The sequence below is a fragment of the Seriola aureovittata genome, chromosome 22 (genome assembly GCF_021018895.1).
Source record: "Seriola aureovittata isolate HTS-2021-v1 ecotype China chromosome 22, ASM2101889v1, whole genome shotgun sequence".
In the NCBI taxonomy this organism is placed as follows: Eukaryota; Metazoa; Chordata; class Actinopteri; order Carangiformes; family Carangidae; genus Seriola; species Seriola aureovittata.
In genome coordinates this window covers 17,843,068-17,870,228 of record NC_079385.1, presented here as the reverse complement: position 1 = coordinate 17,870,228, position 27,161 = coordinate 17,843,068, and the positions used below count along the sequence as shown (strand labels likewise).

The 27,161-nt window shown below is 40.4% G+C and overlaps 3 protein-coding genes across 7 annotated transcripts in view; 2 read left to right on the top strand and 1 right to left on the bottom strand.

The window, feature by feature from the left end:
- LOC130163822 (uncharacterized) overlaps positions 1–4,031 on the bottom strand; it is a 63,659-nt gene extending 59,628 nt beyond the window's left edge. For 3 of the 5 annotated variants that reach the window (XM_056368238.1, XM_056368240.1, XM_056368237.1), the window contains exons 1-2: positions 3,722–4,013; positions 3,031–3,319 (exon numbers count right to left, since the gene is read on the bottom strand). The gene's annotated coding sequence lies outside the window, so the exon portion shown is untranslated. Of the gene's footprint in view, positions 1–3,030; positions 3,512–3,721 lie in introns of those variants that run through there. The other 2 variants (XM_056368239.1, XM_056368241.1) reach the window with 2 other exon arrangements.
- Positions 4,032–6,434: 2,403 nt separating this feature from the next.
- On the top strand, positions 6,435–20,177 carry pah (phenylalanine hydroxylase). The gene is made up of 13 exons (XM_056368100.1): positions 6,435–6,592; positions 7,987–8,106; positions 12,236–12,419; positions 14,406–14,494; positions 15,054–15,121; positions 15,922–16,118; positions 16,722–16,857; positions 16,949–17,018; positions 17,160–17,216; positions 18,212–18,307; positions 18,788–18,921; positions 19,016–19,131; positions 19,616–20,177. The coding sequence occupies exons 1-13, from the start codon at positions 6,521–6,523 to the stop codon at positions 19,657–19,659; spliced, it is 1,383 nt and encodes a 460-aa protein (XP_056224075.1). The 5' UTR covers positions 6,435–6,520; the 3' UTR covers positions 19,660–20,177.
- Positions 20,178–20,326: 149 nt separating this feature from the next.
- Positions 20,327–26,440, top strand: th2 (tyrosine hydroxylase 2). The gene is made up of 12 exons (XM_056368099.1): positions 20,327–21,385; positions 22,406–22,580; positions 22,803–22,891; positions 22,989–23,056; positions 23,142–23,192; positions 23,288–23,433; positions 24,097–24,232; positions 24,331–24,400; positions 24,491–24,547; positions 25,306–25,401; positions 25,506–25,639; positions 26,040–26,440. The coding sequence occupies exons 1-12, from the start codon at positions 21,155–21,157 to the stop codon at positions 26,203–26,205; spliced, it is 1,419 nt and encodes a 472-aa protein (XP_056224074.1). The 5' UTR covers positions 20,327–21,154; the 3' UTR covers positions 26,206–26,440.
- Positions 26,441–27,161: the final 721 nt, after the last annotated feature.

Here is a 27,161-nt window from a genome sequence, read left to right as displayed (position 1 = left end):
TTTTTTAAATATTACCTGCATAATTACCGACCTCACAGAGGAGGCTACACAAGATACACAGCATTTACTCTTCCTGAGTTAATTCAGACTGACAATCACAAGCTACACCAACAACACCATAAACAATGAGTGACAGTGTAAGAACTTAACAGGCTCTCATGATCCCAGTGAGCCTCGTATTTCAAAATGACATGGCCGACATGTTCTAACAAAACTGCTGCTAGAAGTAACTTTGATTGTAAGAGCTCAACAAGCATTCGTCAGATTAAGGTTTGGGATTGATGATGCATGAGAGACACGCTGCAGACTGAACTCAGCGTAAACTGATGAAACCACCTGGATCATAGTGGATTTTGGCCACACCTTGTGGTACAAACGGGTAAATTCACAGTCTAAAAAGGGCAGAACTGCTCGTCTGTGGCCTCCACAACTGTCTGGAAGTGGCAGACGCTGAGTTTCCCCTCTGCATCAATCAATCAAACTGAAAAACTATTATTATATCAATGGTGTTATTATTGTTTTTGGAATAATTTTGAGTCTTTTCATCCCATGATCCTGTTGAGACAAGGTCACGTCACTGTCATTTGTGCCTGACTGAACAGACGATAAGCTGCTTGAAACTGACGACCATTTCATTCTTAATTAGTTCTAATTAACAGTTTATTATGGCAGATTTTCGTTTGGTCATGTGTTCAGCTTGTTGGAGGTTGATTCAGGATACCGAGGTGATGACTTCAGTATCTTTAGGATTTTAATGGCCGCAGTAATGTTACACACAAACTATACATGGTAAATTTAAATGACACAAAGGGTTTTGAAGATTGAAGAGTTTTCAGTGTGGAGAAGTTGGAACTGCATTATGGTCAAACTGTAAGTTTATATAATTATAAAATGTGAAAAATCTGGTTGACTACGATCCTGGTTATAATTGTTAGTTTGAAAAAAAACTAAATTCCTTCTACAATTTCCTCATATGTATTCGTACCAATATTTAAAGTATATTTATTACTGCTGTTATTGCATTGAACACCTTGGAGGTGCACTATAATAAGTTAATCAGGTTGATGCGTTTTTACTGGTGGGTTGTTCTGTCAAGTATAACAAAATGGAAAATGATAAGCGGGTTAGGTCAGTAAGTTCAAAGATCAAAGATATTTTTGACAAACCAACAAAAAAAAAAAGTTAAATCCTTTGCTTATTGTCATATTTTTCACATTTCAAATAAATGAAATTTGCTGTTTAACACCCAGAACATCAGGAAACTCTGTTACACAATGTCAGGTGGTCGGTTAACACCATACTGCTGCAGTGCTGCCGTCATGCGTTAACCACTGATGTCTGTGGCACCTGAAGACCACTGAGGCTTCATCAGGCTGCACTAATTATTATCAATTTATTAGGAACACTATACTGAGGCTGAGTAGTTCCTCCCTTTGCTCTCAAACAGCTTCAGTTCTTCATGCCATGGATTCCAAAACATATTGGAAACATTCCTTTGGGATTCTGTGACATGATAACATCGCATCTTTTCTGCAGATTTTTTAGCTGCACATTCATGCTGGGGGATCTACTGTTCGACCACATATATAAGGTGTTCGACTGGATTCAGATCTGGTGAAAGGGGCAGGGCACTGAAGCAAGTAATAATCAGAGTCCTTGGAACAAACGAGGAGAACATGCAACACTGCAAGAAAGAACCAGGGTTGAAGCTGAACCCAGGCGCTTCTTGCTGTTGTCTTCCTGCCTAGACTTTACGGCGAGAGCTAGCCGCCAGGCAGCTAGCTCTTGCCCCCAGTTGCAGCCTTGTCTGAACGACTTAGCCCCCGGTTCAAATAAGGCTCAAAATGATTTTGAGCAATATTTGTAGTTGTAAATATAACTTTGTAAACCTGGAAAATAAATCTGCATGAGAAATTCAAGTTTGTGCATGTGAAAACAAACAGATGTGTGTTTGTTGAGACAGTGTGAATCAAAACTGAACAAATGATCAGTGGTAAGGTACAACAAAGACACAGGGAAAGAAGAAATGCTTTTGTGGACGTCTGTCTACAGAGATAAAAAGCAGAAAACTGCAAAACTCAGTGTGCAACATTCCCAGTGTGTGACACACTGTGGGAACTTTTGACCAGAGTTTTACAGTTTTCTTCTCTGTATCGCGACACAGATGTTGACAAATTCATTTCTTCTTTTACAGTGTCTTTGTTCGACCTCAACACTGATCATTTGTGGAGTTTTGATTCAGACTTTCAACAAATACAAATCTCTCTGACACAAGCGCAATTGTTTCACATATGCAAACTTGAATTTTTTAAAGCAGATTTATCTTACAGGTTTACAAAGGTTGATTAACAACTACAAACATTAGAATTATTTGTGAACATCACTTTACAAGCTCAAAATCATTTTGACCCTAATTTGAGCCTAGGTACATGTATAATTACTGTTATGTGTGTGTATATAATAAATTATGAGGATAGATATGAATATTATGAGATAAATGCAAGAAAAAGAAGGGTAAACAACTAGAGGTGTGATAAGAAATCAATGTACACACACTATATAACCAACAAATTCAGTAGTACAAATACGGATATATTGTAAAATACATATCCAATATAGGCAGTGGTATATTCATTATTAAGAATCAGCAGTATGACTGGCTCAGGTCCTGATAAAGACAGACGAATGCTGAAATCTGAGAAATGTCAAGACTTAGTGCACTTTCAATCATGGCTCATCTCCTTACAGTAATGTAAAGTGGTTACAACATGGTGAAGTTATCGACGTGTATTCACTCGGTCTACTGGGTCCATACAATCTCAAGTTACAGTCATCAGTTACAAAATGAGCCTAAAGTCACTGACGTCACTAGCTGTACAACAGCCGAGAGCAACAGACACAACCGCTACTAACCGCTAAAACGTCCTTCGACAACGTCAATATCACCACCTGAAATGTTTGTCGGTACGGTTTGTCAATCGTTGCACTGAATATACTTTTAGCTAAAGAGCTAACATTGATGCTACTCACCGGGCTAACAGGAAAGTTGCGAGCTCGGCATCAAACCGCATCTCTTTCCTCTCAGGAGCCGTCTCCAGCGGCGTAAAGCCACACCGAGATTTACTCGTGTTGCTTCTTTTCTTTGCCGTTGAACGTGGTTTCTTGTCGGGAGCGGTCCTTCGGGATACAGATGAATATCGCCTTTTAGGAGGTTCAGCCATTCCTGTGTTTCTGTGATGCTATCCTCAAGCGCTGCCGGAAGTTGTTCTTCTTCGTGGGACTGAGGGCAGACTTGCCGCGCCACTGACTCACACAGCGTCTAGCGTCACAAAGTGGTATTACAACACAAGACAGGTCGGTGATGGCCGGTGCGCATGCGCATTTCAGTAGATGACTGAAATACAACAGATGGAAATCTTGACATCATCACTGTAGCCGCTTCACACACTTGATCGTGTTAAAAACTAAAGTTCTGGCCAGATCTTATATTGCACCTTAACAGCACAACCACAAAAGCTGACATTTAAAAGTAAAGCTACATGTTCTTTGCCCACATTGCAAACTAACTTACAGTTTTGACACTTACTTAAAACAAAGACATTGAGCTTAATTTGACTGATATTGACACATTTGATGCATACAAAACATTTTTATTTGCTTTTACAGTATATAAATCTATGCTTGGAATATAAAAGACAATCATGCTTTCCCTTATACTTACATTCAATTTGACGTTTGTACTTGCATTCAGGCCAGTAGATGTTGCACTATTCACACGAAGCATCAAGATATAAACCCTTTGCGGAACCACTTTGCTGAGTATGTAAAACCTCAGACGCTGTGAGACTCACATCCAGTACCAGGCAGTTGATTTCTGCAAGCAAAAAAGATACAACAGCCCGGGAAATTTTACTCACCGAGTATTTCACTTACTGACAGAGCCAGGTTTCAGTTCACTACTGCCATGTTGGTTTCTTGGTTCTTGGGTATGGCAGTCATGGAGCTGTCTCCCCAGTCACCGTATGTCGGCAGTCTTTATGTTACGACCCAGCTAGGGGAAAAGGGAAGCAACATAAAACCAATGCAATAACCAACCCAGAAACACAAGAAGCAGCACCCCTGTTCCTAATGTGTCCAACAGTCTTTTTCTAAGGGTGTGATGCACAATCAGAATTTTAAACCTAGCCCAGTCCCCAACAATCACTACCAGCATCTCAAACCAAATCACAAATTACACACAAATGTTAACAAAGGCGGTACATAGGCGAGCTGCCTATCATGTCAGCCGCCACTAATGATGTGCGGCCGGGCTCTTAATCTTTCTTCCTCTGATGCTGAAACGGCAGCAGCTGTGGTGAGGGCTGACAGGGTCATTGCTGCACCAATAGGAGAAGCCGTGGAGTCGGAGGCTCCTCCTCTCTGCTCCAACAAGGACAAGTAATCCATCAGCAGCAACAGGCTGTAATAACAAGAACAACTGTAGAGAGAGTCTTTGCTATGCACGGCCGCCTACACCGGCTACACCGGCTACCTGACCGCAGCAGGCTCCTGGATACGTGGTGCAAAGTCGCTGCTGACACAGTTAGCATTCATAATTCGAGGTAAACTTTTTATCTTAGTGTTAAAATAATCTTAGTAATTGCATGCATGTCCACATTTGGTAAATATCACATATATGAGGAGAAAGCTTGTAATATTAGCTGAAGTTACTGTGTGTAAGCTAACTGTGTGGTGTAACCGCTTGTATTAAAACCATAGACCGAGGGAAAACATGTTATAACGTGTTTTAAAATGAGTTCTGCAAAGCAAAGGAGACATCACCAAACTTAGTGTTAACAGAGACAGCGGTTGTCAATGTCGGTAAGTCACGGTCACTAAACGATCCCGTTATTACAGTGAACTGTTGTGTCTGGATGCGCTGTTAAAGAGCAGAGCAGCGGACGTGTGTGCCGTGTTTGTTCATATTAAGTTGTGTTATGTCGGCTAGTTTTCAGCTCTAGTTCATTTCATTATTGATGACAGGAGTCAAAACATCTGTTGGAATGAGGGGAAAAACATCTTATATGGGGATGATAATAATAATGATAAAAGTATTAAACAACATCTTATTTCTTTTCCCCCCAGATGCACCAAGGATCCAGCTGATTACTGGCAGTTTGAAGGAGGATCTTTCTTCATCTGCTGCGTTCCACCGTCACTTCTGGTAAAGATTCATTGACCTTTGTGGCATGTTTTGATTTGACTTATTAATACACTGTATAGTTGGGATTCTGACATAAAAGATAGTATAATGTTTTTCCACATATGTTGTCAGAACTATATGGAGAATACTGTGGAAAACAAAATAAAACTGAATTGGAAGATACAAGCTAAAAAACAACAGACCACCCCCCCCTCAGCTCCACAGCCCCCCTCTTTCAGAGGTGACATCATCACCTCCTCATTATAGGAAAACCAATGGAGAAATGCCAGTTTTAGTTTTTCAGATCATCCCGGGGCTCTGAAGAATTTATGAATAACTGGTTGATATTGTAAATTTACATCTGAATATATTAAATAAAAGTGTTATAAAGTCAATAGTGGTGTGTATGTTATTTGTAATTAAGTTTCCAACCCCACTTTAGTTAAAAGACTACATACAGAGACTTAACAATTTAATTTGCATTTCTTGAGTATATTATATTTTATAAGAAATGTAAGAAAATTGATCTGAATCTGAACCATTAAATATTGTATTTAGATTGTGCTTCAGGTTTTAACATTACTTTACAAACTTAAAGATTCAATGTTAACACAAATACTGTAAATTGAAGTTTGAGATGATTTAATCTGTTAAACACATATTTTTTACTTTCTCTTCCAAAACAAAAGGTTTACTTTACAATATTAAGAATGTGTTAATATTTCATTGATTGACACTTAATTTTATTATTAGGAAAAAGTTCCTCTGCAAAAAACTTTAGTGGAGTCACTTTATTAAAGGTGAAAAATCTGTAAAATAACAGTTTTTCTCTGTAGAAATATTAATGAAACTTTATATAAATTTATTGTTTTTACACTTTATTTGAATTAGGATATTTTACTTTCCGCTGCTGCCAGTCATTTGACCGTTTTTTTTACAGTGTCGAGAATCCAATGATTCAACGATTCAACGATAACAGCGCGTTTTCCCACATTTTCTATGCTTATCTACCTGTTGTCATGTCTGTCACGAGCACGAGCACGAGCGCACAAACACAAACAAATAGAGAAAGAAAGTTCGCAGACCCGGGGGCAATCTCAACCCAGCGGTGCACAACAAGAACCAGATGCGCCGTTGTGAATCAGTTTCACAACGAGCATCCCGTGACAGACCGGTGCGGGGGGGGGGGGGGGGGGGGGGGGGGGGGGAGTGGTGGTGTCACGTGGCTCCACGTTAAACCGGGGAGGTTTTTATAGACAGGAGCTGCTCCCAGAAACTTCACCACAGCTCACAGCTCAGCATCAGCGCACACAGGTTGTTTACCTGAAGAGCGAGAAGATGGAAGCTGCGTACAAGAGAGTCAATGGAAACTACGGCCCCGAGGCGGAGACAGACGACCAAGTCATCCGGGTAAATCTGCTTTCTGACTCTGGACATCTTATTATATCTGCTTCATTCATTTATAACTGTCTTTGCATTTTTGCATTTGCTTTTTTTTTTTCCCCAACACTTTTCTTGTTTTGTTTTCGAGAGCAAATCCATCAACTGATTTGTGTTGTTTTTAGTCATGACATGAGCACTGTGAGCAGAAAAAGCAAATAACTGCATGTAATCTTTCATTTACTGAATCACATCAGTGCAGCAACAGTAACAAAGAAAAGTCATAGCTGGAATTTTCCAGGTACAACAGGAGACAAAGCAGGGAACCGCAAAGGTGCCTCAGTGAATAGAAGGCAAAAACAACAAACAGCTGATGTCAATGACCAAATGGACAATATGTGCAGTCATAGGTATGACTACTACACAGGTATTTGGACAGACGGATATAAATTTAAAATGTTTATAAAAGCTAGAGATTAAATAATTACTTGATTGATCAATAATTTGATAATTTGCGTCATTTTTCATGCAGAAAAGCCAACTATTATCGAGTTCCAGCTTCTTAAATATGAGGATTTCCTGCCTTTGTTTGTCTAAAATGCTCATTAATTAATTTAATTTGGGGTTTGGGGAAATTGTGTTGTGCAGTTTTCAATATTTTCTGATATTTTGTACAAAAAAAAAACGTTTATTCAGTTAATCAATACTGAAATTAATCATTAGCCGGAGCCCTTGTAAAAGCCCTCTGGTTTTAAACATGAAGAAATTCCTTCACCGTACTCGAGCAGTCAAGACAAACAAAGTATTTAAGGTTTTTTGTCAGTGGATTTGTTTCAAGAAAAAACTTTAAATTTAATAAATAACCGTCCGGGTTGTGCAGGAATTTCTGCATCTGTAAGATATTCTGCTCCTCTGTGACGCACCTGCAGAAAAAAAAGAAAAAAGTCTGCATGTGTTAATGTTCATTCTCTTATTCGTTAAAAATCCTCTGGTGTGCGGAGCATGTGGTCACGCCAGCGTTACAACCGCTGCCGGGGTCCGCGTCTAAAGGTTAAAGGTGTGAGGGGCTTCAAGCTTTATGATCAGACACCTCAAACGCAGAGTGTCGTGGCTTTCAAATGGATTTCATGCTCTCTCTCTTACATATGGCTGCGCTTAAACACACACACACACACACACACACACACACACACACACACACACACACACAAGGAGAGCCAAGGCCAAATCAAACAGCAATATAGTGATAAGAAAATCTGAGATTTACGGATCATCTTGATTAGGAAAGTGCAGGTGTGAGGTGATGAAAGCTTAGCGTGGGTTTGTTAGCGTTACGTGTGTGACGATCTAAAAATCCATAAACTTGAGCATAAATCCACATTGAAGCCCTTTGTTTTGAGCCTCTACTCTGTCTCTCTCCACAGAAGAGAAGGGGCTCCATGTACCTGGAGGAGGAGACCAACAAGAAGTCAGAGGTGATCTCCTGCATCTTCTCCCTGAAAGAGGAGGTCGGAGCTTTAGCCAAGGCCCTGCGGCTCTTTGAGGTAAACCCCATTTCTCCAGTAACAGCGCACGAACATGCAGTCGCTCCTTCAGCCCTAACGCTTCTCCCGATCTTCAAGCGATCAGCAGCAAAATTTCTCATGACTGTCATGAGCGCACAGCACGAGACTGTTTTTTTTTATCGGCCATTACTCTTGGTCTGGGCCCACACATAGTTAAAATGACACTTTAATGTCCTCAACCATCATCATTAGATCTATTCTTCCTCTCCAGGCTATGAAATAAGTCGCAGTCGGCCCCAGGTGATGCGGCGCAAACTGCGTTTCTTCAGGATGTTGAGAGCAGAAATTCAAGCAGTTCCTCCTGCAGTTAACAACCAGAGAATGTAGGAATGTTAATTTAGTGCTGGGGTGGTTTTAGTCTTCACGTGGTAAAACTAACTACTCCAGGCTGTGGTCAGAAACACATCTTCAAATGACTAAAACTGACTTGTTTATGGAACCAAACAACAATGTTTTAAATAAAGTTGAAATGCATTTGAATCAGAAGAATCCACAAAACAAATGACAAACAACAGGCTGAATGTTTAAAGGGATAGGTTCAACATTTTGGGAAAAAATACAAGGCTACATGCAGCAGCCAGTTAGCTTAGCTTAGCATAAAGACTGTAAATGGCTGATGTGGCTCAGAAAAAAGCAAATAAAAATCCATGTAGCAGAACCTCTAACTTTTGTTTAATCCTCAGGAAAAATTTATTATATAAAATGTTGAGCAATTTTTTTTTATGACACGATGAGGGGCTCAAGCTTCCTCGGGTCTTTCAGGTTCAAAAAGTTATTGATTAACGTTAAACAAGCTCCACATACAGAAATATTTTAAAGCATTTTGATATTAATATATTGCAGCATCACAAAATCTAGTTTATAATTCTAATAGTCACTACATTTAGTCGTAGCTGAGTTCGGGCAGAAGGGAAGCAGGTTTTATACGTGATTTATCTGTAGTTGTTTTTGTGTAGTTTTCACAACCTTTTTCGACCCTTTGAAGAAGGGAACTAAACAAACTGAGCTTATCTCGGCTGTTTGTGTATCAGTCGTGTGCAAACATGACAGGTGGCTCTTTGATCCACTAACCCAGCTCCTCCAGGTGTCCCGCAGCAATGAAACAGCGAACTGATTGAACTAAGTATAGAGCTGCAACGATTAGTCGATCAATCAGTTAGTCGAGGAACAGAAAATAAATAAGCAACTATTTTGATGATCAATTAATCGTCATTTTTCCAACAAAAAAATGCTAAACTTTCAATTTCTTTTATATCAATTTTTAAATTTTTTACCAAGTTTCTCCGGATTTTTTTTGTATTTTCTGACATTTCATAGATAAAACGATTAATCGATGTATCGAGAAATAATGTTAAAACAATATTGATTTTACTAAAGATTAAACAACTCAATAGGATATAAAGTAGTTACAACATTCCCACCATAACCCTCTATAATATTAAAGGGCCACTCCAGCTATTTAGTAATGCACTTTTATAAAGTTGGGAGACTCATAAGAAACAGATTAAAAGAAGAACAATAAAGATTGAAGCAACAGAGCTATTCAGAGATATTCTGGCTTTTAGTCGCTAGTATGTGTGTCCTACGTTTCCCATAATGCAACTCAGTAATGTCTTTCATTAATGCCCACATCTTCTAAATGTTACACCTCGACTTTGTAACACAGGCTTTTGATTTGTAAAGTTTTCAACTTAAGACTCAAGTCCGAGTCGAGCGCACCCTGATGACATCACTATGACATCGTTAGGGTTATGTTATTGCCCTTTAAAATGCTGCTTACATGGTAAAACTTGAGTGATACGTGAAACGTGAAGTACCTGTTGCACTTCTTTGGAATCTGAATGTTTGCAACCACAAGAGGGTCAACGTATCAGTGTGCGTCATGTGTTTTATTCTGTGTCATCGATCTAAACCACCTGTGTGTACGTGACTGCCTCGAAGTAAACACCAACGGTTTAATCTTCAACATCGCCGCCCTATCAAGATTTGCGTTTGCTCTTCCTCCTGCAGGCGAAGCGCAAAGTATGACTCCCGAACATTTTTCAAGAACACAGTCAAAAAGAAAAACCCCCAAAAAAACATGCAACACAACAACAAAACAAAATGTTTTAGATTAAAGAGAAAAAGTCTTTTCCTCAGTCATGTGGGTTTCTTAAGGGGAGGAGCAGATTGTGAGTGGGTTGACTGTGATCAATACCAAATATGTGCCAAATGCTGTTCACCAAATGCAGCAGCAAACATCAGGATCGTCTTTGAACCTATGAGCTCCCACGTTCCCGATCCTCCCCCTGCTCCACCCCCCCCACCCCCCTTCCTCTACTCTCCTCTCATTTCCAGACTTTCTGTTTAAATGATCCCCAAACCATCAGCACACCCCTCATACGGCACTGTAACATTAGCTGACCCCCCACCCCACCCACCCACCCCGACAACACAGCTCTGAAGAGAACACACTGCACGTTCTCCCTGTTGCTCTCCGACCGTGTGCTAAAGTTTAGCCTAGCAGCCGTGGCACCTATCATGTGCTCGTCGTCAAATCTTGTGAATGTCAAATCTCTGTATTTTATCCAGAAAGCCACAAACCAAAAGCCCACCACGCTGTTTATCCGCCTGAGACTCAAAGCACGCATGTGACACGGCAGCGTGGTTATCATGTGACGAGTCAGAGCCACGGGCCGACCTTGACCTCGCATCTCAGCCGGGGCGACGGAAAGGGTTTAATGTCACCTGCATTGCAGTGGAGGGACGGCTCAGACGGGTACTGAACCTGACCAAACGGCCCCTACATGTTACTGGGTTTAGGATTAATGGTTGACTATGTTAAGCTACGTTGAAATATTTATGTTATATGTGCAGAAAAAGCACATTTTGGTTCCAAAACTTATATATATAAGTTAAATAAATAAAAATCACCTGACACTGAACAAACTTGACTGTACAAACATATTAGAATTTAAATGTTAATGCAAAGAATGCACAAAATATTAGGAGGCATCTTCTGCAGCCCCTTTTGCACCATGTGTGTCGTAATTCTCTCAAAGTTTAGTCTAATTATTTGTATCTAGACTAAATCTCCTCTTTTGAAACTTAAAACTTAAAAGGGAAATCATTAATGGATAATGGGTTTTACTTGAGCTCACCTCATTAGTTTTTAAAGACCTGTTTTCATAATATATTCAGTGTAGGTCTTAAAAACGGTTTTATGTATCATATTGAATTTATAGGGAATAGCTACAGGAATGAAGGCAAACAACTGAAATGTTCAACTGGAAAACATTGTTGTTTCTCCTTTAATATGTTCAGAAAGCAACAGTAAATCCACTGACTGTGAAAAGATGATATTACATCACAAAGAGCGACTCATCTTTTCTTTCAAATGCCAACCTGGACACTGTCTTTGGTCGTGTCTGGATCACCCCCAGGGGGAAGCGTGGGCCTTAAAAAAATCTGTTATATATCGAATGGGATCCAGATGGGAGAAAACGGGGGGGGGGGCTGCTCACGCCCTCCTCTTTACTTAGCCTATGGTAGACAGAGAACAACACACTCCCTCTCCCTCCCCAAAAGTTACATAAACAAAAACACATTTTTGATGGTAATTACGACTTAACGATCACGTTGGACATCGGAATCACGTCCAAACAAAAAAAAAAAAATCTGGAAACTTCCCAAAAGTCCTGTGTTCATGCTGCAGAGTGAGAAATGAGCTAAACACCGGCAGGGCAGGGGGATTTATCTGAACCAGTACAATATGTCCTGAATACCTTTACTATGCAAGTCCTGTCCCTGCAGTTCAGTGTCAGTTTGCAGAGAGAGAGTTCAAGGCAGCTCTTACCCAAGGTCAGAGTGGACTGCACTAAGTCTGATAAATAATAACTATCAATTTAACAACCTCACACCGCCCTCTAGTGGTGGAACAAAGTTATTGCTGCAGCAAAAAATATTTGCACTTGCACTATCTTTGTTTACTTTGAACCTTCTGCCTTCGACAGACGGGAAAATTACCTGAAATATACACAGAGAAGACAAAATAAGTTCTGCAAAAACCAAACAACAAACATCAACTGGGCTCTCACCACAGTCTCCTCTGTGCCTCTGTTCCCTGCAGGACAAGGGCATCAACCTGATGCACATCGAGTCCCGTCCGTCGCGGATGAACAAAGACCAGTACGAGTTCTTCATCAGCGTGGACTCCACCTGCTCCCAGGCCTTGGATGAGGTCATTGACGGCCTGCGCACACAAATCAGCGGCCACGTGCACGAGCTGTCACGCAACAAAGAGAAGGATACAGGTCAGACATTGTGTGTGTAGCTGCAGTGAGGACAAGATAAGCATGAAACCTCGAAATAATACAAACACCAGATGTGTAGAAATGGCAGCTGCACATGCGGTGAGGGGAGAGTTGGAAACGATTGTCTGTGCTTTCAAACACAGGAGGATAATTGTGACATGTCACTCACGTTGCTCATTTCTTACCTCTTCGTGATAATGCTAAACTAATGCTGAACGTACACTTTGCATCACTGTTCATGGATCAAGCAAAACTGTCCTCACATCTCAAATTAAACATCATTTAAAAATAAAAAAAACTGGTCCATTTAGAGTTTATCTCATCTGATGTATCATATTGACCAAATAATAATTTCTTGTCATCAAATAATTGGTTCCAAATTGTTCCTCAACTTTTAGGAGTATTGAAATGTTTTTAGATCCTCAGACTCATACCTCAGGGTTTAGTGGATTTTTGATAAAGCTGATGTCACTGATTTATATTTTTAATTAGCAGCTATGCTAGCAGCTCATTGCCAAATGCTAAAAACAGCATGCTAACATGTTTAGCAGGTATAGTTTGGAGATATTTCAGTCTGGGTCAAAGTGGTGGGCCGACACTGCCACCCCCCAGAGGCACACGCAGCTGAAACGATCCATTTATCAACGGAGCACAGTGATGGCTGCTGGCTGGAGGTTTATGAACCCCCCCCCCCCCCACACCCCCCAGCCAGACTTAGTCATGGACAGACAGTGTCGCCGATGAGACTGATGGCCCATCGCCCACATCTAGATCCCCTTTATTAGTTGTTTCCAGAATGACATTAGTTTAGCTACTGAGGACCAACAGGCCTGGCGTGAACAGAGGAGCCCTGTGTCTGGGCCGCACACTAACACGGGGAAGCAGAACATGCCAAGGTCACGGCGGGCTGAGACAGACAGGGCCACCATGGATCATCCTTTGACCCCCACAGAGACACCGAGGTCTACTGGTCAGGGTCAAGTGGACGAGGGGATAGTCGCGGCCTGTTTTGGAGACAGCCTGTTTATAGAGGAGCCTGGCAGGAGCCTATTGTCTTCCCGGGGGCCTCGGGGTAGACCACACTGCACAAATGTAGATTAATGATTGGGCCCCAGTGTTTTTTTTGAGGGTCATAAATCCATATGAACTAGCAGATGCCCCTCGTGTACTGTTCTGTTGAGTGTCAACATGCCACGGCACTGGGGACAAAATCCTATAGGCAAAACATCATCTGCTCGTTCATTTCAGTCACGAATGTCACAATATTCAGGATGTAGTTCACACAGATTTTTAATTGGTCTGTAAAAAATTATAATCTGAGAATAATCTGCAACTAATTTGATAATCAAATGATCATTTGTCCATTTTTAAGATGAAATAAAGAAACAAATGTATCTGTTTTTTACGTCTCCAATATGAAGATTTGCTGCTTTTCTTTTTATTTTATATGATTGTAACTCAAATAAACTTTGAACTGATGATCAGACAAAACAAGGCAGTTGAAGACATCACCTAAATCAATGAATCAAAAAAAAAAAATCAGTAGATTAATCAATAATGAAACCAGCCTTTAAAGTGACGTCTGTGTCTTGTTTGTTTGTTGGATTAAAAGTCCAAAATGATTCAGTTTGCAATGATATAAAACAGACAGAAGCATCACTGGGACTAATTAACAGTTGGTATTTTTGTTTGAAAAAATACTGTAGCGATTAAGTAATCATCGAAATAATTAAAATTTTCTGTTGATTGTGACTTAATCGCCTAATCTTTTCAGATCTGCACAATATGGGATAGATAAATTAGCACCAACTCAAGCCTAAAATACTTTTATTGTTCTACTAACATTGGAAATTTCCATGATTTCTACATGTTCTTCCCTCTGGACAGTGTTTGTGGAATGAATGCTAAATTGATTTGACCTGAATAAACACTATGTTGAATAAAAACACAAATTATCGATGTTTAATAACTGTTATTATCCTCCAGTGCCATGGTTCCCTAATGACATCCAGGACTTGGACCGATTCGCCAACCAGATCCTCAGTTACGGCTCCGAGCTGGATGCGGATCACCCGGTAAAGACTGACTCATCCATCACTGTCTGTGTGCCACATCCTGCCTCTGCATGTGTGTGTGTGTGTGTGTGTGTGTGTTTGTGTGTGAATACGTGTCCACTCACGCCCACACGTCTTATTAAAGACGGGGGCTGCAGAGATGACAGGCCGCACTCTGCCGTCTATTCTAATGGAAACTATCTAGAAACACAAATTGATGTCATTGCTTTAATTGAGCCCCTATAATTATAGATAATTGCTCCCTTTTGCCACCGCCATTAAAGCAAAATGTATTCATCATAAGCTGAAAAACACTCTACAAAGGCTTCATTTGAATATGTATTTGCGTGCTCTTATTAGAGACGGAGTGCATAATGCTGTCAAAGGCCACAGGGTTTAGCCTGAGCAGAGGATTTCCTCTCTTTGATTTAGCTGAGAGTGGCCAGGCTGCGATCATGAGATCTAACATGGCTTTCCTTTGTGTGTGTGTGTGTGTGTGTGTGTGTGTGTGTGTGTGTGTGTGTGTGTGTGTGTGTGTGTGTGTGTGTGTGTGTGTGTGTGTGTGTGTGTGTGTGTTCAGGGCTTCACAGATCCAGTCTACAGAGCCCGCAGGAAGGAGTTCGCCGACATCGCCTACAACTACAGACAGTAACTCTTCTTAAAAATCTCTTTTTTCCCCCTTTTTGCTTTTTTTTTTTTTACAAAAGTCAAAACAGGAATTTCTTTTAAATATTAATGTGGATTTTCTGGCTGATTTCTGTCCTTCCTTTGCCCCTTTGAAAACGATCATAAACAAATTACAAGAGGCCAACGGTGGAGTTAAAGGACCTTGGTCTTTGTGTGTGTAATTGAAAAGTATTGTTCACAGGCACAACAAAGAGCGTCAAGCTGTGAAACGCATTTACATCGCTGTGTAATACTGACAAACAAGGACGTGATTCTGTGTGGAAATAAAGGGCATTATAAGCTTTTTAAAGGGCAAATCTACATTAAAAAGGTTATAAAAGGTCACAGATATCGATAAAAACATATTTATATACACTGTAAACAATTACAGCTTTTTAAATTTAAAGCCCTTATATGTAAATTTTATTTCTGTGATGAGACAATATTATGAATATATCTGTTGAAAACAGTTTGTGTATTAGTGCAACAGTCATTTTTGAAACGACCACTAGGAGTCGCCAAAGTCAGAAACGTTCAAATCCTGCACATTGGTGCTTTAACGAGCTGTTCACCACATTAATCCAATTTTCCTGGTTCTCAAAGGGAAAATACATCTTTATGTGTGTACTTACCCTTCATCACTTTTTACTGTTTATATAGTATTACAATATATAACTTATTTATTTAATGTTTATTTCTAGGGAAAGTCTAAAGCATAGATCACTGCCAGAGACAGAAGGGTCTTAATACTAACATACAACAACCTCGTGTCTCTGTCCCAGTGGCCAAGTCATCCCTCGAGTGGAGTACACAGCGGAGGAGAAGGCCACGTGGGGCACAGTGTTCAAGGAGCTGAAGACTCTGTACCCGACCCACGCCTGCCGCGAACACAACCGCGTCTTCCCCCTGCTGGAGAAATACTGCGGCTACAGGCAGGACAACATCCCACAGCTGGAGGACGTCTCCCGCTTCCTGCAGTGTAAGTGCTGCGCTGTCATCGACCTACAACATTTATATGTGTTAATATGTGTTACACTGTTTAACTCTGTGCTTATGCTGTGATTAATTTTATTGGATTACATGTGAATGTTTTAACAGTCCACAGCAGAGCCTACTTACAACATGTAACTGGTTTCATTTCATAGCTTATACATGTCACTCCTCTTCCTCCTCTCGCCTGCCTCCTAGTCCAGAAACCTCAGGACCGCAATGGAAATGAGTCTAGGATCATATGCAGGATTGTGTTCTGTATTTTCATGTATCGAATAAAGTCACATCACTCATCTGACAAGTAGAAGCCAACAGACCTCTCACCTGTTTACAGTAAAAACTATTATGTCCCTTTTACCTTCCTGCCATGATACACTGTATGAAACATTTACTTATTCATTTTGGAAACCTCTCAGTGCCAATGAAGGAGTCCAGAATCTATTCAAACACTGTACTTCCTCCCTCCTCCTCCTCCTCCTCCTCTTCCTCCTCCTCCTCCCTCCCTCCTCTCTCCAACCACTGTTACTCAACACAACCAAACACTCACCCTCTTCTTCTTCTTCTCCTTCACCTGTCTGCCCCTCTCCTGCAGCGTGCACAGGTTTCCGGCTCCGCCCGGTGGCCGGCCTGCTCTCGTCCCGGGACTTCCTGGCCGGACTCGCCTTCCGCGTCTTCCATTCCACGCAGTACATCCGTCACGGCTCCAAGCCCACGTACACACCTGAGCCGTGAGTGTTTAGTGTCTGAACCCAATCTGTGAAAGAAGGAAAAATACACAACTTATATATAATTAAAGTGTAATTTTTGTTTCTGACACAGGGACATCTGCCATGAGCTCCTGGGACATGTTCCTTTGTTTGCTGACCCGAGTTTTGCCCAGTTCTCACAGGTAATAAAATGTCCCGTCACAGCGTAATTAAAAGTAATTAAAAACAGCACTTGCTTTATTCAGTTACGTAATCCTGAATATATCCACGTAACGCATGAAATTCTGTAACCTTTTATTTTTCTGAATTATTTGCTTGTATAGGAAATTGGACTCGCCTCCCTTGGTGCTCCTGATGAGTACATTGAGAAACTTGCTACTGTGAGTACTGTGCTACTGTGAGAGAAATAATAACACTATATGAACTTTCTTATTTTTAACTTAGTTGCAATGAGACCAGAATAGGTGATTTCATGTCAAGGACGCCCAGAGAAACTCCTTTTGAAATTATTGTATTTGATGTATTTTTAATATCTGTGTGATTAATTTGGGGATTTTAATTACAAAGTAGGATTAGAGGGTTTTAAAGGGTCTTACAGGGTTGTTTCTCCCAAATAAAAAAAAAAAAGAAAAGAAAGTCTCACTTATCTCTTGTGGCGTCGAGCATCAGGATAGTTAAGGTGCTCCATATTTTAATATTATATAATTAATAATATAACATTCATAATTATGTTTTCATTAGTGTATAACCACATGTTTCTATAGAAGCCCAGAGCGGACAAACCAAACACTGGCTCTAGAGAGAGGCTTTTGCTTTTTTTACATTTCCTGAATGGGGCGAGGGGAGGGGTGTTCGGCTGGGTGCAGTCTGCACCCTCACCACTAGATGCCACTAAATCCTCCACACTGATCCTTTAAAGTGAGACGACGTGACACTATGTTACTTTTGCTGAACGGCGTCCGCAAAGTACAATTCGGAGACAATGAAAAATGCTAAAGCTAAAATGCTAAGCTACTGTAACAGAAGCAAAAGTCAGCAAACCATTATACAGCAATATTTACTTCAAGTTTGTTAGCCTTAGCCACCATAAGCTAATGATTGTACTTTTAATGTGACCTGCTAACGCTGTGATCTCAGTAATCTCTAAAACAGGTGTGTTAAAACCTTTGTGCATTAAACAGAAACTATATGCAGGGAAACGTAGCGCAAGAAAATATATATATTATATTTTTATATAGGTGATCTGACACTGAAGCTCCTTCAGTTTTAGGGTTTGTACATGAGATTGTTGATCAACCATCACTGTCTCTGTGAATTCTTGCCTGGGTTTGTTGCATGAATCATATTTCTGTGATTGTATTATTCATGTCCTCAGGTGTACTGGTTCACTGTGGAGTTTGGCCTGTGTAAGCAGGGCTCAGAGATCAAAGCTTACGGAGCTGGCTTGCTTTCATCGTTTGGAGAGCTGCAGGTAAGGAGAGGAGGGGGGCTGATGCAAGTGTTTGAGTCCGTGAAGACAGGGAAACAATATGTACATCGCTTTTAGTGCTGCCTACCCTCCTGCTGACCCCCCCCACCCCATATCTGTTGTTATAACACGTTCACCTTGTTGCACAACCGCAGCGGTGCAGGCAGTGGGTTAGTGGTCCACTCAGATTCAGGTTTAATGTGTCACTGGGGGAGTCGGCCCGCCAGCCCCGGCGGGGTGTGGGTAAAGTGGTTCACTGGGTAAGTGGGGGCAGAGAGAACGACGAGCATGCTCGTTATTGAGGTCACAAGTTACATCAGCCGCCGTCAGCAGAGGATGTGCACTCTGCCGAGTCACATCAACAGAGAAAGAAGCCGAGCCCCAAATCCTGCTGCACTTCCTGTGTCCTGACGGCCGGGAATAGACACACTCATTGAGAAATTGAAATCCCTGAATATATTCTTTTACGCTGTTTTCTTCCAGTACAGTTTGACAGACAAGCCCAGACTCCAGCCCTTTGACCCCGACAAGACCAGCCTCCAGAAATACCCCATCACAGAGTACCAGCCTGTTTACTTTGTTGCTGAGAGCTTTGAAGACGCCAAAGAGAAAGTGAGGTAAGAAATGTTTTGTTTCTTACTCATATTTTGAAGTGTATCTGTTCCATAACTTTATTTTAACACTCAACCTGTTTAACTTTTGTCTCCACAGGAAATTTGCAGGCACCATCCCCAGGCCTTTCACAGTGCGCTACAACCCCTACACCCAGAGCATCGAAGTGCTGGATAACACCCAGCAGCTCAAGAACCTGGCCGACAGCATTGGTAGTATGTATCACACTCACGTCAGCTATTTTTTGTGCACAAAGCTGAACGACACAATCCCCTTTAATTCGGTTAAATGTATTGATTTTGAAAGCAGTGGTTCTGTTTCTTTTCGCTGCTGCGATTACTGCAAAGAGAAACGCACAACGCTGCATCTCGTCATCAGTGTCGTCACTAGACGGCACTTCCCCTTTATATTATTAAACAACAAGACAGTACAAAAACACTGGTTTATTTTGAATTTTTAGAGCTAAAACTGCAAAAATTATGGAAATGTTTAAAAATATAAATATAAGTTGTGTAGCATGAATGTTTAACTTCTGCCTCCCTGTCCTTTTGACCCTCTCGCCACCTCTCAGATTTATCATGTGACCCCCTTCAGCTCTTAAAAGCTCGTCTACACTCGTGTTATGCTCGTGTTTTAATAAGAAATGAAGCAAAGAATCACAATAAAGGGTTGTTTCTCTTGTTTTTTCTTTTGTTTTAGGTGAAATGGGGAAACTGTGTGAAGCCCTGCGGAAACTAGCGTAACTGCACGTGTAATCTGAAGCATCTTTTTTTCATTGGAACAGTCGTTCATTTATTAGACTGCTGGCCTCTTACTGTTACGCTTAGCATGCCTGCAAATTAGCTCTCTTTGTATTAAAGCAAATATGCAAATCAAATAATGGCTTTATTACTGTTATCCAATTAGTAAGATGCGTTCTCTGTGTATTTTAGTTAAGTGAATAAAGTGTAGCCTGTTGCTAATGCAGGACAATAAGGAATGTCTCTTTAACGACATTATTACAGTATAAATGTATACATGCTTTTCAAAATAAGAGGGTTTTGACAATCAACATCTCCTCTGTGACCTCAATGAATTTAAATCCAAATATGTAAACATACAATTTTGCTTCTAATATAATGCAAGACAACTGCAATAAGTGATTTTTTTTCTATGCATTTCAAGCCTAAAAGTCTATTGAGATCATTTTTGTCACTTAAGCTTTCATTTTGCTGTTTTGTATACGCATGAAATGTGAAATAAATGAATATTTCATCCTCTGGCTCTGTCTTCTAATGCTTTCCTACTGATCACTTTTTCATATATCTATTAATATTCTTCTACAAAATTAACAGCGCTCTACAATTTTGAGTTACTTTTTCTATTTCAATTTTACACAATAGGACGGGATGCATTGTTAAACATTAAACTACCCGACGATACATACAGTAGTTTTCTTTCAACTGCATTAACTATAATATTAAACAGCTGCCTGCATGTTGCAACAATAATATTGATCCAAGAATTGAAGTGCATTTAGTGGCTGACATTTTTATACTCACATAAGTAAGTTATTTTTGCTTTGTTGCTTCAGTTCATCCTGTTCAGCTGCTTCCTGCTGTTAGGACTGCACATGCTGTTTGTTTTGTTGTTGTTTTAAAGGCTAATATAATATCTTTTGGCTAACACTGGTACATTTATATTGATGCTGGTCAATGTGCATTGACCCTGGGAAATTAAAATAATGAAAATCTAATTCTGAATGCAGGATTTTTACTAAAGTAAGTGACCTGAATACTTATTGCACAACTCTAATTGATAAAGAGCATCTGATAAACATTTAGAAATCCATCATATATCATCAACAAAATACTAAAAAGCAGATAATGAGGTCAGGGAATTGAGTATTCTTTTATAAATAGGACATGTAACATTTATGTAACTCATAATGACCTTTTTTTGGTTGAATGCATCTGTCATTCACAAAATTTCGATCCCTAATGCATTTTCTGTGCAACCACTGTTATTATGGGCTGTTTTCCCTCCTAATAGCACTGTTTTTGTCCCATAAATAGATGTGATATCATGACGCAAAACATGCCCCACAAAAAGCCAAACACACGTGCTGTGCTTGCGCAACTCATCTCCATAAAGCCCCTCAGATGACAGGGTATTTAAACCTGTCCACTGCACCGGTGATGGCACACACGCACCGTCGGCTCCGGAGTCTCCGTGAAGCCTCCAGCAGAGCGCGCACACATGAAGACGGAAGGCGGGGTGCAGGCCGCGCCGTTCGGCGGGAGGAAGCAGAGTCTGATCGAGGATGCTCGCAGGGAGCGCGGCAGCGGCTCCGCGGGCTCCCCGGGGCCCTCCAGGTACGGAGACGGCTTCGTGTTCGAGGAGAAGGACGGCAGGGTCACTCTGAACGTCCTGTTCGCTCTCAGCAACGAGAAAAACGCGGGATTCTTCAAAACCGGGAAAATATTCGAGGTGAGCCCCAAATAAACAAAGATGGAGGAAGTATTCAGATCATTTACTCCAGGAAAACTGAACTGTGCTGCACTGTAGAAATACTCTGTTCCGCATTCCTGATTTTACTTGAGTTAATGTTATTTTAAACTTAGTTAAAGTATTAAAAGTTAAAGTAATTATGAGGGGAAATGGCCTTTGTGAATGTGAAATATTATATATTTTATTATTATTACCACTGATGCTGTCACATGGAGGAGCTAATTAAAAAAAAATGAATATAGATAATTAAATGTTTTGCATGTGAATTCCTAATGTGAAGTAACTGTCAGTGTTATTATGTTACTGGATCATTATCATTGGTGTATGTCCAGTCGAGTCGAAGCTAATTTAAACTATTTTATACACTGTTTGTAATCTGTATAATTCACAATATTTTGTAAATTAATTATATATTTTATATGCAAATTATTAATCTGAAAGCTAATTTACAAAAAAATAACAATTTGTGTCTCAGCTGATCATAATTTTAGAAAAACAGAGCATGATATACAGCTGTGTTTTATCCAGATGTGGTTTCATCTGAGAAAACAGGCACAAAAAGTCCCTAAAACGCTGATTTCTGTTTTCTATTTTTAGAAATTGCATTTAAAGTTAAAAGCTCCAATCTTGTTTTATGGATGCAGGTTATGGATGTGGTTCAAGAACGAGTCGGGGAGAAAAAAAAGGCCCTAATTTGCATCAATTTAGGCTTTAACATCCAAAAATACAAGCCAATCAACAAGATATTGCTTAACTGATCCAGGTGATAAAACTGTTGTGAAATAAAAGGCAGAGAGAATATTTTATCTCCCATAAGGCCTTTGGATTTCAAGAAATTAAAACAAAATGCATGAAGTTCTTCAGACTAATGACAAAAACTAAACTACAAGATGCAGCTACTTCCCCTCAGCAGCAAATCACCTGTTAGAAAGAATAAAATACCAGAAAGAGTGATTGTATTTGATTGTTTTTGTCTGTTTTTTTTTTTGCTCTTCACAGACGTTTGAAGCTAAACTTCTCCACATCGAGAGTCGACCGGGGAGGAAGTCGAAGAACAGCACGACGGACCTGGAGTTTTTCATGAAGTGTGAAGTTCACAGCTCTGACCTGGACGTTTTCATCAACTCCCTGAAGAGAGTGGTTGATGACGTTCGCTCCATACCGGAGGAAAAAGGCAAGTGCATGGTTTTATTATCACACTCACTGTTTTGTCTTTACAACTATTACAGTTCCTTGCGAGGTACGTACGGATGAGTATATCGTGTGCGATGTTCCTGGCCTCATTTATTCATTGAATACTCCTTTTGAATGTTTCCATATGATAATAAGATGCAACCAGGCCGATTACAAAACCGCTAATTAATTTCTTTTTTTTTTCCTCCCATCAACATCACAGTTCCCTGGTTCCCCCGACAGATAAAAGACCTGGACAGATGCAACATGCTAATAACCAAATTTGATCCAGACATGGATCAGGACCATCCGGTGAGTGTTTATAAATCTGCTGCAAAATATCACAGTTTTACTCACATTTACAGCCAATTCATGTTCATTTAACATCCTTTTTTTTTTGTTGTTGCAGGGATTCAGTGATCCAGAATACAGGAAAAGACGGGCTTATATCTCCGAACTCGCCTTCAGATACAAACAGTGAGTCGGATCTCAAAAAGAAAGTCCCTCCGTGTTCTGAGTATCATTAAAATATCCCGTCATAAATGAATTGTCTTTGTTTCAGCGGGGACCCGTTACCCACGGTGGAGTACACAGCAGAAGAAGTATCCACATGGTGAGAATGAAGTGCACAGTTACAGATGCATTGTGGGCGACGGTTCAGGGCTGCAACGGTGTGATAACACGGTGTGACTGTGTTTTAAATTCAAGGAGGGAGGTTTACCAGCAGCTGCGGAGTATTTACCCGAGTCTGGCCTGTCGTCAGTTCCTGGACGGGCTGCAGCAGCTGGAGAGAGAGTGCGGCTACGGAGAGGACCGCATCCCTCAGCTCAGAGAGGTGTCTGCCTTCCTGAGAGGTGACAAATACAGACACACTACAATGAAAAGAAACTTATAAAGTAAAATTATGAGACATTTTGGTCTATAAAATCTAACAGTGAAAAGTTACGGAGATAGTAAAAGAAGAATTAAGAAAGCTTACTCTCTTCAAAAGACAGAAGATAGTGCTGCAACTAACAATCATTTCAGGCCAAATATTTTCTCCATTAGTTGATATGTCTATAAAATATCAAAAAATAATTAAAATAATAATCTTAAAATGTCTTGTTTTGTCTGAGCAAGCGTCCGAAACCCAAAGATATTCAGTTTACCGTCATAAATGACAAACAAAAGCATTAAATCTTCACATTTAAGAAGCAGCAACCTGCAGGTGTTTGGCTTTTTTGCTTTTAAAAAACTATTAAAGTAGCCAGATTATTTTTTGTCTAATGACTGAATCAAATAATCGACTACTTGTTGCAAATAAGATTAATTTTATTATAAAGAAAGAGAGCGATAATAAATTAGAGGTGTCTGAAAACCTGAAAAAGAATCTGCCTGACAGACATTAAACACACACTGAGGTCATTGTAGTGTTACACTCTAGATACTAGACTATATTTCATTCATCTTTTAGCTCTTCAGCCTTTGAGCTCCATCACTCTCGCACCGACACTTTCTCTCCTCCCTGGTCATTGCAGAGAAAACGGGTTTCCAGCTGCGTCCGGTCGCCGGCCTCTTGTCGGCCAGAGACTTCCTCGCCAGTTTGGCCTTCAGGGTGTTTCAGTGCACACAGTACATCCGACACTCCTCTGCACCCATGCACTCCCCTGAGCCGTGAGTCACTGTTTATCCACTCTTTTTAAATGTATTTATTGATGCACGTATTCAGTCTCTTTCCCCTTTCATTGACTCTGTTCCATCTGCTCTGGCAGAGACTGCTGTCATGAACTTCTCGGCCATATTCCCATGCTGTCAGATAAAGAATTCGCCCAGTTTTCGCAGGTTGGTGGACTGTGCTGCGCTGTATCTTCTTTAATTTCTCTTTAATTTAGTTGTATTTCCTCTAATACTAATTCATCTGAACATTTACAGGAGATTGGACTTGCCTCACTTGGAGCTTCAGATGAGGACATTGAGAAACTATCAACAGTAGGTTTCATTTATCCTTTAAAAAGCAGATTTACAGCCATAAATAAGTAAATTTACATGTAAATTAAGAGGAATTTACATTTGTATACATTTGGAAGTGACTCACTTTGTGCATTTTAATGGATATTCAGTGCCATCTAGTGGCTAAAGCTAATAACTGCACATTATGTTGACCCTCCTTGAGTTCAGGTTTATTTTCGGTGATTCATGGTGTGCTAATTTCAGCACAAACTACTCTATAATCTGATTTATCCTATCAAGTATAAAGCTGCCAAAAGACAAGAAAAATTACACTGAAACCTATAAAAATGCACAAATCCTGAGTGATAATTTCTCAAGATATTATTATAGAACAGTTTGAGGGTGTGAAAAATATAATTTCTGTATTTATACAAAAGAATATGGCAGAAAAAATGTACGAAATACAACTACAGCAGTCTATTCACATGTAAAGTGATTTAAACCGAATTTAATTTTGTGCCTTTTTCATTTAAAGTCTTTTAATGACTGAGTTCAAAGGTTTAACATTTTATTAAAAAACAGTTTTTATGGTCGACAGACATTAAAGAGATGCTGCGTTAAATCTCTACATCACCACTTTCACCTGGTTTTCTCAGCTTGTACATAAATTATAAAAGATGTTACTATAAATAAAACATGCCCGGTGTGTTCGCAGATCAAAAGAGAGACCAGATCCTCGTCCAGGCAGACTGGAAATAATTTTATCTGCTTTTTTTTATTGTGTTCTCCTATTGTAGTTGTACTGGTTCACTGTGGAATTTGGCCTCTGCAAGCAGAACGGAGCAGTGAAAGCTTACGGCGCTGGACTCCTGTCGTCCTACGGAGAGCTGGTTGTAAGTGCCATCTCTCCGTTCACACACAGATTATTTTTACTTGCAGCTTGTTCTCCTCGTTTTATTTGCTTGGCGCGCTCACGGCCTTTGACCTGTTCCTCCAGTACGCTCTGTCCAACGAGCCAGAGTACAAGCCGTTCCACCCAGAGGAGACGGCGGTGCAGCCGTACCAGGACCAGACCTTCCAGCCTGTCTACTTTGTGTCCGAGAGCTTTGAGGATGCAAAGATTAAGTTGAGGTATTTACTCATTACATACAAACATCACATTAAATCTGTTTGTTAAACTTTCCACCCTTATATTACAACAAAATGTGTTTCTAATCAACCTTAACCACTGATTAATAACTTACTCCTGATGCTAATCATTCACTTAATTAGGAGAAATGCCTGTATTTAAAATATTTTACTTAATATTCCTACCTGAGAAATTCATTCTTAACCTTTAGGAACAGTATATGTAAACTCAAAGGCTCACTTACTAGTTTTAGGAGCTTTCAACCAGTTAAAATCAGTTGAACACCACAGGGAGATTTTGGAGCTCATGACCATGAAAACATCCAAAGACTTGCAGAATCTATGCAAAGGAGCATCGATCTTTTTTTAATACTAATCCATGTGCATTCATTCACTCCCACAGGAGGTTCTCTACAACCATCAAGCGTCCCTTTGCGGTTCGCTATGACCCCTTTACCTGCAGCCTGGAGGTTCTGGATCAACCCGGCAAGATCCAAAACGCTCTGAGCCAGATGAGAGAAGACCTGAAGACCCTGCACGGCGCCTTGGAGAAGCTCAGCTCATCTTAAAGACCAGGACCGGACTTCCTGTAGAGATAAAGACAGACGGACACTTGCAAACACGAAGGACAGACATTTGGCCTGTGTAAACGTTGTATATGAGATCGACCATTATGAACAGCACATAAAGAGAATCACAATGTAGTCAGGTTTGTGAGTTTCCACAGGGCCATTTATTTGTGTGTATAATGTATTATGTAAAAGTGCAGATCATGTAAAAAGAAATAAACGTTTATTTTCAAAATGTGAACGTTTTATATTCCAGAAACAGAAAATATATATTTTTTTAAATTAAGGTGCTAAGTGTTGTCCTGCAGGAGGAACAGGAGAGAGAGAGAGAAAGAGAGAGAGAGAGAGAGAGAGAGAGAGAGAGAGAGAACCACTACAATGCAGGGCTTGTAGGCCATTTTCTAGCTTTTAATTCCAAACCGACTATTTCCATTTGGAAAATTCTTGGAACCCATTTATCTTCATGTGTTATTAAGCAAAAGGGAAGGAGCTAATTATGAATGATTTAAGTATCATGTTCCCTCTGCTGGTCAAGGCCAGAGCCAGCACTGAGGCCCAGCACATCAGTAGGGCCAGGTCACCAGAACCTCACAGCCGACCACAGTACGGTCCGCAGGGCCGCGTTGCTGACAGATGCTCTTCTCTCTTCATTTCTCTTCCTCCGTGCGACTGGAGGATTTGGCTTTCGGGCTCTTTTGACGGACGTCCAGCGTTTTGATCTCCACACAGGCGACAATGCATATCAGAGCCGCACATGTCAAAGCTTTCCCTCGAAAAAGACAAATCATCTCCATCTGCAGGACTCATAAAGCATCAACACCATCGGCACGGTGGCTGGCAAACCCTCCCATCGGCCACCTTGTATCGGGAAGCTTTCCCTTCCCATAATTCCACTCTACAGTAAATCAAGCCCCGCTTCAGCCTCCCTGGGAAAACCTGTGTTTGCGGAGTAGAAA